This window comes from Salvelinus namaycush, chromosome 25, assembly GCF_016432855.1.
Source record: "Salvelinus namaycush isolate Seneca chromosome 25, SaNama_1.0, whole genome shotgun sequence".
Taxonomy (NCBI): domain Eukaryota; kingdom Metazoa; phylum Chordata; class Actinopteri; order Salmoniformes; family Salmonidae; genus Salvelinus; species Salvelinus namaycush.
The window spans coordinates 16,942,104-16,959,961 of NC_052331.1; the positions used below are offsets into that span (position 1 = coordinate 16,942,104).

The window sequence follows — 17,858 nt, forward strand, 5'->3', positions numbered from 1 at the left end:
TTTTTTTGTCAACAATGTACACAAAATATTATGTAATGTCAAAGTGGAAGAAAAATTCTAACATTTTTTAAAGATGAATAGAACTTGAATAACTAAAACATAGTTGTTGCATAGTATTCATCTCCCTGAGTCAATACATGTTAGAAACACATTTGGCATCGATTACAGATGTGAGTCTTCTTGGGTAAGTCTATAAGAGCTTTGCACACCTGGATTGTGCAATATTTGCCCATTATTATTTTAAAAGTCTTCAAGCTCTGTCAAGATGTTGAGGATCATGGCTAGACAGCAGTTTTTAAGTATTCCCATCGATTTTTTTAAAGCAGATTTAAGTCAAAACTGTAACTTGGCCACTCAGGAACATGCACTTCCTTCTTGGCAAGCAACTCCAGCTTACAATTGGCCTGGTTATTGACCTGCTGAAAGGTGAATTCCTCCCTCAGACTCCCTCCCTTTGCCTGTGCTTAGCTCTATCCCTTTTTTGTATCCCGAAAAACACCCCAGTATTTGCCGATGTCAAGCACACCTATAACATGATGCAGCCACCACCATGCATGAAAATAAGGAGGCAGTTACTCAGTGATATGTTGTGTTGAATTTGCCTCAAACATAAGGCTTTACATTTAGGACAAAAAGTATATTCCTTTGCTGTGTTTTTGTGGTATATTTGTATTTTTTTTTTTTCATTCTGTCATTTCGGTCATTATTGTGAAGTCACTACAATGTTGATCCATCCTCAGTTTTCTACCATCACAGACATTGAACTGTTTCAATATCACCAATGGCCTCATGGTAACATCCCTGAACAGTTTCATTTCTGTCTTGCAGCTCAGTTCAGAAAGATGACTGTATCTTTAATGTGTCTGGGTGGTTTAATATATAATCCACAGCATAATTATTAAGTTGATCATGCTTAAAGAGATGTTCAATGTCTGATTTGATATTGTTACCCATCTCCCAATCACTGTCATTCTTTAAGAGGTTTTTGAAAAGCTCCCTGATCTTTGTTGTTGAATCTGTGCTTGAAATTCAATACTTAACTGAGGGACCTTACAGTTGTCTGTATGGGGACAGAGGTAGACTTAGTCATTAAAAAATAATATTGTGATATTGTCAGAATTATACGATACAATATATAGAATTCATATATGTAACTGTATACATTTTTCCCCCATCATTAGTACACACACACACGCAAGGGAGGAAGATCTGTTTGTACCACTCACCAACGGGACTCTAGGGCGGGGCAACACACACCGATACATACCTCCGCCACGACATTATTATTTTTAAGTAGAATTCTGAACATTACATACACCTTAGCCAAATACATTTAAACTCAGTTTTTCACAATTCCTGACATTTAATCCAAGTAAAAATTCCCTGTCTTAGGTCAGTTCAGATCACCACTTTATTTTAAGAATGTGAAATGTCAGAATAATAGTAGAGAGAATGATTTCTTTCAGCTTTTATTTCTTTCATCACATTGCCAGTGGGTCAGAAATGTACATACACTCAATTATAATTTGGTAGTATTGCATTTAAATTGTTTCGGGTAGCCTTCCACAAGCTTCCCACAAAAAGTTGGGTGAATTTTGGCCCATTCCTCCTGACAGAGATGGTGTAACTGAGTCAGGTTTGTAGGCCTCCTTGCTCGCACACGCTTTTTCAGTTCTGCCCACAAGTTTTCTATAGGATTGAGGTCAGGGCTATGTGATGGCCACTCCAATACCTTGACTTTGTTGTCCTTAAGCCAGTTTGCCACAACTTTGGAAGTATGCTTGGGGTCATTGTCCATTTGGAAGACCCATTTGCGACCAAGCTTTAACTTCCTGACTGATGTCTTGAGATGTTGCTTCAATATATCCACATCATTTTCCTGCCTTATGATTCCATCTATTTTGTGAAGTGCACCAGTCCCTCCTGCAGCAAAGCACCCCCACAACATGATGCTGCCACCCCCGTGCTTCACGGTTGGGATGGTGTTCTTCGACTTGCAAGCGTCCCCCTTTTTCCTCCAAACATAACGATGGTCATTATGGCCAAACAGTTCTATTTTTGTTTCATCAGACCAGAGGACATTTCTCCAAAAAGTATGATCTTTGTCCCCATGTGCATTTGCAAACCGTAGTCTGGCTTTTTTATGGCGGTTTTGGAGCAGTGGTATCTTCCTTGCTAAGTGGCCTTTCAGGTTATGTCGGTATAGGACTCGTTTTACTGTGGATATAGATACTTTGTACCTGTTTCCTCCAGCATCTTCACAAGGTCCTTTGCTGTTGTCCTGGGATTGATTTGCACTTTTCGCACCAAAGTACATTCATCTCTAGGAGACAGAATGCATCTCCTTCCTAAGCGGTATGATGGCTTTTTGGTCCCATGGTGTTTATACTTGCGTACTATTGTTTGTACAGACGAAGGTGGTACCTTCAGGCGTTTGGAAATTGCTCCCAAGGATGAAACAGACTTGTCGAGGTCTACAATTGTTTCTCTGAGGCCTTGGCTGATTTATTTAGATTTTCCAATGTGGTCAAGCAAAGAGGCACTGAGTTTGAAGGTTGGCCTTGAAATACATCCGCAGGTACACGTCCAATTGACTGAAATGATGTCAATTAGCCTATCAGAAGCTTCTAAAGTCATGACATAATTTTCTGGAAATTTCCAAGCTGTTTAAAGGCACCGTCAACTTAGTGTATGTAAACTTCTGACCCACTGGATTTGTGATACAGTGAATTAAAAGTGATTGAAAACGAGTTTTAATGACTCCAACCTAAGTGTATGTAAACTTCCGACTTCAGCTGTATATATACCTACAATTGAGTATTGATCATCATTTAACCAAACTACTTTTGTGTTCTGAAACAGATCCGGTCGGACAATGACAAGAACCGATCCCTGAGGTACAGTGTGACCGGACCCGGAGCTGACCAGCCGCCCACCGGCATCTTCATAATCCACCCCATCTCCGGAGAGCTGTCTGTCATGAAACCCCTGGACAGAGAACACATATCCAACTTCCACGTAAGTCTCTCACACACACACACACACACACACACACACACACACACACACACACACACACACACACACACACACACACACACACACACACACACACACACACACACACACACACACGGGCCTACGTGATAGAGAGCAGATGACTAGGACCACACACATTGACAAAGTCAAGATCCACTTTGGTTTGAAACATTGTTCTTTTCTAGCCAAATAAAGGTATGGTGGAGTAATAGTGTGTGCAGGTCCTATTAATCTCAAGCCTTCCTTGGCCCAGCATGACCTGAAGTGATGTGTGTTTGACTGTATTGACTTTTCTCCATGATGGAGAAAGAACCTTGGCCTTGCAACCGGTGTAGTGAATAAGAGCGACAAAGAAGATATTCCAAACGTTTACAGTAAAAGTACCAAAAGCATTAAGCCCTCTTTATCGAGATGTACAGTATGTGTCCTCTTTGGCTTATACATACAGTCTGTACATTTCAGGAGGCTGGCTGGCATGTGCTCAAGGTCCCTTGGTAGTCCAAACACTCCTCAATAGTGTACACTAGAGAGGGGTGGGGGGTTTGGGAGGCATTCCGGAACTGACTGATCCGTCTGAGAATTTGAAAGAGTCAATGAATTTGTAAAAAAAAAAAAGCAGCTGTTTTACAAGTCATGTTAACCTCTAGCGATATCATGACCCACTCACAACTATTAATTAAATGGCAGTGGTCATTGTTTGGGAGTTGTGATATGTCTAGCAACCAATGCTATTGATTTGATTCAGGGTGAGACATGTATTAGACTGTGGGCAGACAGTAAAAGCAGTAAATGACATGTTTGTAATGAAAGGTACAATGGAGAGGGCATCGCTGGAAGCGCTGCACTGTGAAGAAACAAACATTAACAGTATTGAAAGGCACATTCCCGGGCTCATTATTTTTGTCTGAGAGAAATGGAAATAGGTAAGGGAGAGAGCCATCACAATGCCAAAGTTCTGCTTAGGCAAAGTGGAGTGTGTTAGCTGTATGTTTATCTTGTGGGTCCTACATTGCTATGAATTTTGTATATTTTCTGTTTTCTGGTTATGTGTATGCCTGGATGAATAAGTGTGTGCGTGCATGTGTGCGTACGTATACATGTGTGTACACCACAACCAGCTGAGTGCTCTCCCTGGTGTCTCCCTACAGCTGAGAGCTCATGCTGTGGATCTGAACGGTAACCAGGTAGAGAGCCCCATCGACATTGTGATCAATGTGATTGACATGAACGACAACCGGCCAGAGTTCATTCATCAGATCTGGAACGGCTCCGTCCCTGAGGGCTCCAAACCAGGTAGGAGCCCAGACGAACCTTCCAGCCTCTGGCCCACTGTGTCACTAGACTATTACTACATCAAACGGCATTGATGAATCACACGGGGTAATCATTTTGTTCATTTGGCTGTGGTTCGATATGGATAAGATCTCTGCCAACAGCAAGTATTCTCTTGTGGAAGTCCTTTGTCAACATTTCAGACGAAGCCAAAGCTTTTATTTGGGCTATGTTTCGACTGTGCTCCATGTTAGTCAACGGATCCTTCTAGTATGGAAGTAAGGTTAGTGTAATGACTGTCTTAGGTAGATTAAATGCAGTACTGAAATAAAACAAGGTTATACCTTTTTAAAAGTTAAATCCCCTATTTGCATCTTCTGTCTCTTTTGTCATTCCTCAGGGACCTTTGTTATGACGGTAACGTCTGTTGACAAAGACGACCCCAAAACAGCCAATGGGATGCTGCGCTACAAGATCGGATCCCAGAATCCCGAGAGCCCGACATCCAACATGTTCACCATTAACAACAAGACAGGAGACATCATTACCGTCGCAGCTGGCCTGGACAGAGAGGTACGCAATACAACAGTTTGTGTGCGTGTGCGCGTGCATGCGTGCTCGCGTGCTCGCTTATTAAACCCCATTGGAGTAGCATTGAAGTTACAGTCCCATCATCACATTCATTCGTATGTGCTCCTCCTTCGCTGCTCGGCATTCCTCTAACTCGTATACATCAAGATATCTTTTCCTTTGTTTACCTAAATGAGCTGTAGATAGCAGACGAACAGTTTTGAGTTGTTTTTGCTGCTGATAATGTTTAGTGTGTCTCAAAACTAATGAAGTTAGCTAAGTATGCCCCATTACCATTTTGCCAACGAAGACCAGAAATTGACTCATCACCCTCTTCGGAATTATTTACTCTAACATGGAGGCAATATGCATCATTGAGCAGCTAAATGTTTTTCTCCTCGTTGCTGTTAATGGTAACACTCCTATTTAATTGCATGACCATGGACTTGCTTTTACTGGAAGGAAGGAGAGGAAAAATAACAGAAATAAATATATAAAGTCAAAGGGAAAAAACAAAGCCAATTGCTGCAATTCTTGCCAGGGCAATCTGGATAGTTGGCCCACTCAATCAAGTTTGCCCCAGGGCTGCTGTTATATATACGGCATTTGCCACCATGAAAGTAATTTGCCCGATTCTCATTACCTAGCAACTGTTCCGTCGCCTGAGTAGCTTTTAATGTGAAGGGAGTCATTTGTTACAGTGGGATTACCCATCGTGCACCATAATGCTACACAGAGTGGAAGTGTTGCACTCCCACAGCAAGCTGACTTCTAGAGTTCCTTTCTCTCTCCACAGGGAATTGATGTAGACTTGATCATTGTGAGAATAACTAGGATTCCTCGTTGGGGTTTATGTAAGACCCCATTTCTACTGTACACAAGGCTCAAGGCTTTACCTTTATTTATTGTATGTGTTGTATGTGGAGGATGAGGGCTGCAGTAGGTATCTCAGAGAGGGGGGAGTGAGGCCTAAGAGGGTTTTATAAATAAGCATCAGCCAGTGGGTCTTGCGACGGATATACAGAGATGACCTGTTTACAGAGAAGTATAAAGTGCAGCGATATGTCCTATAAGGAGCATTGGTGGCAAATCTGATGGCCGAATGGTAAAGAACATCTAGCCACTCGAGAGCATCCTTACCTGTCGATCAATAAATTATGTCTCCGTAATCTAGCATGGGTAGGATGGTTAGTTTGGCAGCTGGGGTGAAAGATGAGCGATTCCAATAGAGGAAACCAAATCTAGATTTAACCTTAGATTGCAGCTTTGATATGTGCTGAGAGAAGGACAGTGTAACGTCTAGCCATACTCCAAAGTATTGTATGAGGTGACTAAATCAAGCTCTAAACCCTCAGAGGTAGTAATCACACCTGTGTGGAGAGGGGCGTTCTTACCAAACCACATGACATTTGTTTTGGAGGTGTTCAGAACAAGGTTAAGGCCAGAGGAAGCTTGTTGGACACTAAGAAAGTTTTGTTGTAGAGTATAAGACTGTGTCATATGCATATACATGGATGAGAGAGTGTCCTACCGCCTGAGCTATGTTGTTGATGTAAATTGAGAAGAGCGTGGGGCCTAGGATCGAGACTTGGGGTACTCCCTTGGTGACAGGCAGTGGCCAAGACCGCAGATGTTCTGACTTTATACACTGCACTCTTTGAGAGAGGTAGTTAGCAAACCTGCCAAAGACACCCTCAGAGACACCAATACTCCTTAGCCGGCCCACAATAATGGAATGTTCTACTATATCAAAAGGTTTGGTTAAGTCCTATAAGGTTGCAGTGACACAGCCATAACATGAGCGGAAATCAGATTGCATACCAGAGAGAATACTATAGACATCAAGAAAGCCAGTCAGTTGATTATTGACAAGTTTTTACAGCACTTTTGTTAAACAGAGCTAAATAGAAATGGGCCTATAACAGTGTTGTCCATGATATAGAGAGTGGATTCTTTTTCAACATGTATGTTTTTCTTCTTTTTTTTTCATGCAGAAAGTGCCTCAGTACACGTTGATCATCCAGGCCACAGACATGGAGGGCAACCCCATGTACGGCCTGTCCAACACTGCCACGGCCGTTATCAGGGTGACAGACATCAACGACAACCCACCAGAGTTCACTGCCGAGATGGTAAGAAAGAACATAGCTTCACATCTATGCATTACACCACACTGTGTGATTCACTCTGTTCCCAGTCATAGCACTGTAAAGAACCAGGCAGAGCATGTTGTGTCTCAACCCATGACGGGCACAACAACAAAAAACTCAGATGATGTACAACATATACTAAATAAATAAATACATCGCACGTGTTTTTAGATCATTTACGTTACATTTATAATTTTTATTCCCAATTCTTTGTCCTGAGAAATTATAAAATAGTTGTACAACCCTGTGTATACGTTTTTAAAATGATATCAAACTCAAGCGTTTATCTTTTCCAGTGATGAAGGACTGGATGTCTCATGATAGGGTGGGATATGCAAACCGGTTACATTTTGAGCACATCTATTGCCTAAATGTTTTGGCATTCAGTTCCAAAAAGTTACTTTCTGACCACTTCTACTATGGGCAAATATGTATAGAAAGGTGTGTTCAAATCAAAAGGGGTGCATCCAAAAAGTGACTGAAATCAAATGGAACAACCCACATGTAAGTACTGACACTGTGAGTACATCAGGCAGGCAGAGAGAGCAGAGCAGAGACAGGTGCTTGATGTATTTGTTACCGATACATTGGCCCTTGTGTAATGTAATGGTATTGTTTTTCTATCAGGCCGAGATGGCGATGATAACATGATAAATTGCTGTGGACATTTATTTACTTGAAATTGGGTGTTGGGTGTGTAGAGCTGGAGCACGGAGCCTGTGTTTTTCGCTGGCGCAGCAGTATGTGTAACTGCTCTCTGTCCCATCCTCCATCTTTTATTCATGTAGTTCTTTGGAGAGGTGCCTGAGAACCGGGTGAATGTCATCGTGGCCAACCTGACGGTGACGGACAAAGACCAGCCCAACACGCTAGCGTGGAAGGCCGTCTACAAGATCACTGGAGGTGACCCCACTGGCAGGTTCTCCGTGCCAACCGACCCCACCACTAACGAGGGCTTGGTAACTGTTGTCAAGGTGAGACAGACTGCAACACCCTCAGACTTAATCCATTACCCCAATCCCCTTCCCTCCACTCCCGTATCTCCCAGGGGAGCCACTTTTAATAGCTAATTGTATTTTATTATTTAATTTTTTTAAACTTTTATTTAACTAGGCAAGTCAGTTAAGAACAAATTCTTATTTACAATGACGGCCTACCAAAAGGCCTCCCACGGGGACAGGGGCTGGGATTAAAAATAAAATTAAAATATAGGACACAACAACACTACATAAAGAGAGACCTAAGACAACAACATAGAATAGCAGCAACACATGAAAACACAGCATGGTAGCAACACAACATAACAACAACATGGTAGCAACACAACATGGTAGCAGCACAAAACATGGTACAAACATTATTGGGCACAGACAACAGCACAAAGGGCAAGAAGGTAGAGGTAACAATACATCACGCAAAGCAGCCACAACTGTCAGTAAGAGTGTCCATGATTGAGTCTTTGTATGAAGAGATGGAGATAAAACGGTCCTGTTTGAGTGTTTTTTGCAGCTCGTTCCAGTCGCTAGCTGCAGCGAACTGAAAAGAGGAGCGACCCAGGGATGTGTGTGCTTTGGCGACCTTTAACAGACTGTGACTGGCTAAGACTCAGCTCTTTAAAAAAATGATTATTACGGTCTTGTATCTTTGTAAGCTGAGTGTTGTCTTTAGTTGACAGAACAGAGGTGCATACCATGTGTTTAATTCAATTCCACCGCGTGTGTAAAGTCAGTGAATAATAATTTCTCAGCAGTAGTAGTACTGTCACGCCCTGACCATAGTAAGCTGTTTTTTCTCTGTGTTGGTTGGGGCGTGATAGTGTCTAGGGTGGGTCATCTAGGGTTTTTTGTATGTCTATGTTGGCCTGATATGGTTCCCAATCAGAGACAACGATAAACAGCTGTCTCTGATATATCAGGATCATATTTAGGTAGCCATTACCCTTTTGTGTTTGTGGGATCTTGACTATGTTTAGTTGCCTGTCTGCACTATTTTGTATAGCTTCATGGTTCGTTTGGTTGTTCGTTTGGTTGTTCGTTTGGTCGGCATTCATTTATTAAAGATTAATGTACGCCTACCACACTGCACCTTGGTCTCACTCATACGACGATCGTGACAAGTACAACTAACTACAGTAGCCCCTAGCTGACTTCTTCTGGGATCTTTGCCTCATTGCATTAGAAGAAGAAGAGTACTTTATTGACATAAAAAGAAGAGAATATATACTTTATTTATCCCTTCCCTTACAGTCCATGGAGCATACTTACATACTTTTGCGTTTCCTCCCTCCAGCCAATCGATTATGAGATCAGTAGGACGTACATGTTGACGGTGGTAGCGGTGAACGAGGTGTCTCTTGCCCGGGGCATCTACTCCCCTCGCCAGTCCACAGCCACGGTCTCCATCAGGGTCATTGACGTCAACGAGAGTCCCTACTTCGACCCCAACCCCAAACTCATCAAACTGGAGGAGGGGATGTTAGCAGAATCCACACTGACCACCTTCACTGCACAAGACCCTGATAGATTCATGCAGCAAAGCATTAGGTAATAATGATACTAAATAGCTGTATTCATACAGAGCTTTTCATGCAGTTTCTTCAATCACTGACTGTCAATAAAAACACTCCCATTCTCAGTAAGATATGTATCTTTCTTTTGTTGAGCATTCACCACCTTTAGCCTTGAATGTATGAGTCTGCATAAAATTAAATAATGATAAAAAACCTAGCTTGTAAGGTTTGAATGAAAGTCTTTACGTATCTTCTTTAAATCTTTGTCCTCAGATACACCAGGCTCTCAGACCCAGCCAACTGGCTGAGAATTGACGCTAACACCGGGCGCATCACAACCATCGCCGTCCTGGATCGCGAGTCGCCCTACGTGAAGGACAACATGTACAGCGCCACCTTCTTGGCCTCTGACAATGGTACTTAGCCTAGCCACCAGGCGCTAATATCTGCTTCCAGCTGTATAGCCAAATAGACGAGGGGAATATTGTTTTTAGCAGGCAAAAATCTCACACACAGCTGCCTTTTTCAAGGTTAAAATTGTGCCAGACACCAATGTAGCAACCGCCACCCTGTTGAAAGTTAATGTTTCAGAGCGAGCACAGGCCTAGCAGCCACACTGTGGACGTGTTCACCTTTCTCCTCTCTCCTTCCCTGACTGGATTTACCTCTGTTCAGGTTTAGCCTGTTCCACAGAGCACAGCATAGGCCAATAGGCTTAGAAACTCTCTCAATAAAGAGGTTTCTCAGCATTAATAGGTCAGGATTAGATGAGTGGCTCATTTGAGCGTGGCTTGAATGGCAAAAAAGCCTCTTAGCCCCATGAATACATAGAGGGGCTGAGGCTCTGGGTCTCCCGGGCTAAGGCAGCGACAGTGTGCTCTTCTCTGTCTGTCTGCTTTAGTATTCTCACCCTGTGGCCTCCCCCTTCGTCAGGAATACACACTCTCTTCAGATAACACACTCTCACACACACTGCGCCCCCCTCCATTCCCCAAACATTGCGCTATATCCCCCACCCTCGCCCGTGGAGAGAGAGAGGAGCTCTCCTCCTCAGATCAGTATGCAGTCTGGAGGGGTCCTGTCCCTGCAGACTGGCTGCTGCTGCTCCTCTCTCCCTTACTTTTACACCAAGAACCAGGTTCAGGATAAGGATGTTATGTATTACCAAACAGTCAGCGAGACATCATGCATTAAGATAACTTCAATGGTATACTTCCCCTTATTGTTATTATGTATCATGTAAAATCTATATTCTAAGATGTTTGTGCGTGTGACATTGTGTGTGCATCCTTCCCTGTCTGTGTGTGTTGTCCCATCCAGGCGTCCCACCAGCGAGCGGTACGGGCACCCTGCAGATCTCCCTGCTGGACATCAACGACAACGCGCCCCACGTCTACCCCCAGGAGACTGAGATGTGCAAGAAACCCGAGCCTAACGGCATCAACATCACAGCGCTGGACGGAGACCTCAACCCCAACGCCGGACCCTTCGCGTTCGAGCTGGCCAACAGGCCCTCAGACGTCAGAAGAAACTGGACCATCACACGGCTCAGTGGTAAGACACAACAACAACAATAACAAACAATCAAACAAACAAAAACACTGTAGATCAGGGCTATTCAATATATCGGGGCTTCTAGGTCGGCAATACTGCTGGGTCACCAGGTGACCATTCTGGCCAATAGCTGACATTCATCAATCAACTTCCAGTGTTTTACAACCGCCAGAGAGAATGGAGAACCACCAGTAGTCCTGGTCATTTGGATGGTGATAAATAACACTATAGGTTTGGCACTGGCTTAGGCAGTACAGTATGGGCATCATGCCCATGAGGTTTCTGGCTCTCCATAGGGCCAAGAGCAGTGACCGAAACTCTTAGAAAAAAGGTCCTATCTAGAACCTAAAAGGGTTCTTTCCACAGAGGGTTCTACCTGGAACCAAAAAGGGTTATCATATGGGGACAGCCGAAGAACCATTTTGGAACCCTTTTTTTCTACGAGCGTATGACAATAGACAATGCTCTCAGTGTGCGTGCCTCACGAGGCCTATGTTAAGACACTATATTATAAAATAGATTAGTAACAGGCCTTTGCTTGATCAAGCAGCTCACTAATTGATTATGCTAATTATACAAACAAAATATTGGAGGAATTACTCATTTGTTGTGCGTTGATAGCGAATAGATGTGAGTGTAAACCGCAGTAAATGAATAACTATCTTAATAGGATAACAGCCATTTATGGATTATAGAATCTGGGGGGGTTTAGCCTAAGCGGCATTATCAAAAAGGTCTTCAGTGGGTTTATAAGCTCAAAATCTAAATCCTGACCATATTTTGAATTAGATATGCTGACACAATTTCCAGGTATTGGAATTCATGCTGTTCAAAAGTATGTGGACACTCCTTAAAATTCGTGGATTCGGCTATTTCCGCAACACACCTATTACTGACAGGTGTATAAAATCGAGCACACAGCCATGCAATCTCTATAGACAAACATTGGCAGTAGAATGGCCCGTACTGAGGAGCTCAGTGACTTTCAACGTGGCACAGTCATAGGATGCCACTTTTCCAACAAGTCAGTTTGTCAAATTTCTGCACTGCTACAGCTACCCCTGTCAACTGTAAGTGCTTTTATTGTGAAGTGGAAACGTCTAGGAGCAACAATGGCTCAGCCGCAAAGTGGTAGGCCACACAAGCTCACAGAACGGGACCTCCAAGTGATGAAGCGTGTAGCGCGTAAAAATCGTCTGTCCTTGGTTGCAACACTCACTAAAAAGTTCCAAACTGCCACTGGAAGCAACGTCAGCACAAGAACTGTTCCTCGGGAGCTTCATGAAATCTGTTTTCATGGCTGAGCAGCCACACACAAGCCTAAGATAATCATGCAGAATGACAAGTGTCGGCTGGAGTGGTATAATGCTCACCACCACTGGACTCTGGAACAGTGGAAATGCGTTCTCTGTAGTGATGAATCCTGCTTCACCATCTGGCAGTCCGACAGACAAATCTAAGTTTGGCGGATGCCAAGAGAACGCTACCTGCCTGAATGCATAGTGCCAACTGTAAAGTTTGGTGGAGGAGGAATAATGGTCTGGGGCTGTTCATGGTTTGGGCTAGACCCTTAGTTCCAGTGAAGGGAAATCTTAACGCTACAGCATACAATGACATTCTAGATGATTCTGTGCTTCCAACCTTGTGGCAACATTTTGGGGAAGGCCCTTTCCTGTTTCAGCATGATAATGCGCCCATGCGCAAAGCGAGGTCCATACAGAAATGGTATGTAGAGATCGGTGTGGAAGAATTTGACTAGCCTGCACAGAGCCCTGACCTGAACCCCATTGAACACCTTTGGGACACATTGGATTGCCGACTGCAAGCCAGGCCTAATCGGCCAACATTAGTGCCCAACATCACTAATGCGCTTGTGGCTGGATGGAAGCAAGTCCCCACAGCAATGTTACCACATCTATTAGAAAGCCTTCCCAGAAGAGTGGAGGCATATGGGCTAACTCCATATTAATGCCCATGATTTTGGAACGAAATGTTCGACATGCAGGTGTCCACATACTACTGGCCAGGTAGTGTATTTATTTTCCCAGTAGTTACACTCTGGAACATTTTAAGTAGAGTGTTGTTTTGTTTTATTTAGGGATTAGTAATTGAGTTTCTTATTTATCTTTCTTCTTTCACTTTCCCTTCCTTTACATCTCTTTCCCTCCCTCCCTCTCCCCCTTCTCTCCTTCTCCCCCGTTTCCCAGGTGATTATGCCCTGTTGAGCCTGAAGATTGGCTTCCTGGAAAGTGGCATCTACGAGATCCCCATCATCATCACTGACTCTGGCAACCTGCCCATGTCCAACACATCCTACCTGCGGGTCAAGGTGTGCCAGTGTGACCACAACGGGGACTGCACCGACCAGCAGCACATCATCGCCGCAGGGCTGGGCACGGGCGCCATCATCGCTATCCTGCTCTGCATCATCATCCTCCTCAGTGAGTGCAACCCTGCCCTCTCGCATGCTCGCGCGTGCACACACTCTCACAGTCACACACACAAACACACACTCACACCAGTGTCCCCACCACCCCACCTGCCACACACAGACAAGATCAAATGCCATCCCTTGCCATCCCCAAACACTGCCACAGGAATTATGGAGGGAGCTAAACATCATGCCCAAGAGACACCAGTAGATTATTTCAGGATTACCCAAAAGATAGCCCTGATCAGGCTCGAGGCAAGCTCTAAATTCTGGATTGGATTACATGTGTATGCAAAATATGTCAGTTATTATGTTTTGTAATATGGGATCTCTCTCAATCACGCTTTCCCTCCCTCCCTCCTTCTGTAGTTCTGGTGTTGTTGTTTGTGGTATGGATGAAGCGTCGTGATAAGGAGCGTCAGGCCAAGCAGCTTCTCATTGACCCAGAGGACGACGTCAGAGACAACATCCTGAAGTACGATGAGGAGGGAGGTGGAGAGGAGGACCAGGTGGAGTAACACACATGTGCAGACAGACACACACACACATACACATTGAAACACAAACTCACATACACACAGACACACACACACACACGAGACATCCTCAGTTAAACTGTACACAGAAAACCGCAGTTCTTATAATGAACTTCAGTTAATTCAAGGGAATCATTTTGTAAATGGCTGTTAACATCTTCCACAAATGGAGTGTGTTCATGCCACGGGTCCATTCTGTGAGGGACTCCACACACTGGCCTAGGTAGTGTAGACTAGAGATGAGTGTGGGGGGGGTAGCAGTCTTCAGTCCTAAATTGGCTTCGGAGGCTAGTAATTGCAGGGATAATGTAATTTGGAGACATACATCTGCTACTGTGTAATAATTAAGCTCCATCTAAAGGTAACGATATGACTGGGAAGCCATTACACATCTGCCAGCGATTGGGCAGGAGAGAGACACGCACAAATACACAGTGATTTCTGAAGACACTGTGATATAACGCTCCTCAAAGACTGTAGAAGCGGGGGGGTAACTGAATTCAGATTTATCGAAGGAAAACAAGCTTCCATTTTGAGGGAGGAGGGCTGGACGTCAGAAGGAAATGGTCTTGTCTTTGGAATCTGGAAGTCAGTCAGTCGGTGGTGTGTGTTGGGTAAAAATTGAACCAGACTGTCCCAGTGATGTGGACTATATAATGCCTCACCTCTGTTCTCCCTATCTCTCCCGCTGTGGAGGAAATTGAAGTGTCAGACCATTGGCCACTCTGTGCTCTCTGAGTATTTTATTTTAGTTTCTGACTGCCATTGCCTGGGTTTTTATTAGTCCGTGGGGCACTCATTCTACCAAGAGGAGACAGCTGATCAGCCCCTTTCTCACTGGCTGTGTGGGAAGTGAAGAATAATGTGGTGTGGAAAGAATATCCAATTCCAGAAACTTCTGTGGAAGTTAAAGTTTTGTAACTTGATGGAGAAACTCCATTGTAATGAGTGTTTTCTAGCCCTGCCTGTTCATCAATGCAGTCGCAAACTGAAGCACGTCTTTGCCAACTTTTTCAAAGGGCCACAGAGGAAAGCTGTATATGATATCGTTTTACCCAATACAGATGGAAATGCTTATTTTTCAAGGCCACACAAACAAAATAGCTTAAAGATACTTCCTTTCATTCAGCCCAGTTATTAAATTACCAACAGACTATTTTGTCTTGACAGAACAAACCTGTGTATGCAACCACAGCAGGTGTCCTAATTCCTCATTCAGTTGTGAAAAGAAAAAAAAGAGTGGAAAAAAACAACCTCTTGTTAAAGTCTCACTCTAGGAGGGAGGGCACGGAATCAGTCAATAGGTGCAGACCAGGGCCATCGGCAGTCAATCTTTTGCCTCAAGCAGAATATTAAAAAAATATTTGAAGTGAAAATATGGCCTAACAAATTCCTCCCCTTACGTGAGGAGTTTGTGTATCTGATATTGTTTACTGTCCAGCTTTACCCGTTGTAGGATCAAGTGGAGGCCTTTGCTTTGGAATGTCCAGCCACAATGTGGGTGATTCAATGTGTTGTCCGGGCGTGGCAGGGGAAATTATATGTCATTGTGTTGGTGCTTGGAGCTGTAATGTGTGAAGAATGGTGCCCTTGAGTGCTTAGCGTGTCGTCATTATCCAGTTGTGGCTACGTGACTTTAATGATATGCTGCAGTTCTCTGTCACTAAGCTCTGACCTCTGGGATGACCCTGTGGTAGGTCCTAGAAGGGTCACAGGGTGGTGGGCTGGGAGGAGGGAGGTGGGCTGGAGGGGACACATGGCATCCTGCTCTGGGATGTATGATGGCCATTGTCCCCTTCCAGACAGACCCTTTCAGTCAACCGGAGGGGACATGGGGATTTTATTTTTACACGCACTGTCAATCTGTCTGTTTAGATTATCCATTTGTTTATTTCCAGATTAACATGATACATGTGTAGGCCTATGTTCCACAAGGAATACAAAGGCCTAAATTAGATACATGTGTTCATATGAACACCGTCATTTTTTTGGAGTAGGGAGTGTCTGGACTGGAGTGTCTGGACTGGAGTGTCAACATGTGTAGTTGTGTTTGTGTTTCGATTCATATGTTTGTATTTTAGTCATCTACAGTATGTATTTATTTGTCCATCTTTAGACATGCATACTCACTCAGGATTTGTGTGTGTGAGCTTAGTTATATGCATAGTTATATGTGCAAGCGAGCAGGGACAATATTGAAGGGGGATATTAGAGATGGATGGATTACTGAAAATGTGCTAAAGAGGGACACTCCGTCATTCACGCTTATTAAGCACACAACTATTCTCCCATGGCATTCCCTCCATCATATCCTCTCTGATAACATATCAGTCCACCTCCTCACTGCTGTCTTCTCATCCACATCACAACGCACCATGGCTCTCCAAATCTCTTTCTCTCTCATTCTTCTTCTTGTTCTCTCCATCTCTCTGTTTCTCTCTCTCTCTCCATTTCTTTCTCTCTCTCAATTTCTCTCTACAGCTCTGTCCACTCCTTCTCTCTCCTCCTGTGACACTGCACAAACCAAACGGCGAGCCAGTCAGGTTGCCTTGGCAATGTTAATAGGATTAGTAATGGCTTATGCATATCCGCCATTCCGTGTCTGGGGCCTGATTAGAGCAGAACAGTTTCCTGCACACTCTTCCAGAAGAACACTGCTCTATTGCAAGTGGGTTGAAGACTGATGCTCGGTTCCTTAGCCTTGACCCCGAAGCTGGATATTGTTAAATGCAGCTAACTGTCCAAGTGGTAATACTTCAACCAACAGTCTAAAGTCCACCCATTGATAGGATTTGTAGCACTGATGAAGCAGGGTAGTAACAGTAACAACAATATACAGTTATGTAGACACTGCCACCCCACTCTTATATATATATATATATATATATATATATATATATATATATATATATATATATATATATATATATATATTAGCTCTGCATATTCTTTTTCTAGGATTTCATGATTTGACCCTTTTTATTTCAGTGTGTCCCAGTCTCGGGTAGATCATGTGGCCTATGTGTGTGTATCAGTCTAGGTAGGGAATTCTGCCCATGTGTGTATCAGTCTAGGTGGATCTTATTCTGTTCTGCACGTGTGTGTATTGATCTAGGTAGGAAGTTCTGCCCGTGTGTGTATTGGTCGAGGTAGGAAGTTCTGCCCGTGTGTGTATTGGTCGAGGTAGGAAGTTCTGCCCGTGTGTGTATTGGTTGAGGTAGGAAGTTCTGCCCGTGTGTGTATTGGTCGAGGTAGGAAGTTCTGCCCGTGTGTGTATTGGTCGAGGTAGGAAGTTCTGCCCGTGTGTGTATTGGTCGAGGTAGGAAGTTCTGCCTGTGTGTGTATTGGTCGAGGTAGGAAGTTCTGCCCGTGTGTGTATTGGTCGAGGTAGGAAGTTCTGCCCGTGTGTGTATTGGTCGAGGTAGGAAGTTCTGCCCGTGTGTGTATTGGTCGAGGTAGGAAGTTCTGCCCGTGTGTGTATTGGTCGAGGTAGGAAGTTCTGCCCGTGTGTGTATTGGTCGAGGTAGGAAGTTCTGGCCATGTGTGTATTGGTCGAGGTAGGAAGTTCTGCCCGTGTGTGTATTGGTCGAGGTAGGAAGTTCTGCCCGTGTGTGTATTGGTCGAGGTAGGAAGTTCTGCCCGTGTGTGTATTGGTCGAGGTAGGAAGTTCTGGCCATGTGTGTATTGGTCGAGGTAGGAAGTTCTGGCCATGTGTGTATTGGTCTAGGTAAGGAGTTGCCCATGGCTCCCGAGAGGTGTCACGGCAGACCCTGGTTCGATTCCAGGCTGTTTCACAA

The 17,858-nt window shown here is 44.0% G+C and overlaps 1 protein-coding gene across 1 annotated transcript in view; it reads left to right on the forward strand.

The window, feature by feature from the left end:
- Positions 1 to 17,858, forward strand: part of LOC120020307 (cadherin-2-like) — an 84,080-nt gene that overhangs the window by 58,913 nt on the left and 7,309 nt on the right. The window contains exons 5-14 of the mRNA XM_038963876.1: positions 2,863 to 3,018; positions 4,188 to 4,332; positions 4,712 to 4,884; positions 6,876 to 7,013; positions 7,820 to 8,005; positions 9,321 to 9,574; positions 9,814 to 9,956; positions 10,861 to 11,094; positions 13,302 to 13,535; positions 13,895 to 14,034. Of these exons, the coding sequence (XP_038819804.1) occupies positions 2,863 to 3,018; positions 4,188 to 4,332; positions 4,712 to 4,884; positions 6,876 to 7,013; positions 7,820 to 8,005; positions 9,321 to 9,574; positions 9,814 to 9,956; positions 10,861 to 11,094; positions 13,302 to 13,535; positions 13,895 to 14,034 (1,803 nt within the window). The remainder of the gene's footprint in view (positions 1 to 2,862; positions 3,019 to 4,187; positions 4,333 to 4,711; positions 4,885 to 6,875; positions 7,014 to 7,819; positions 8,006 to 9,320; positions 9,575 to 9,813; positions 9,957 to 10,860; positions 11,095 to 13,301; positions 13,536 to 13,894; positions 14,035 to 17,858) is intronic.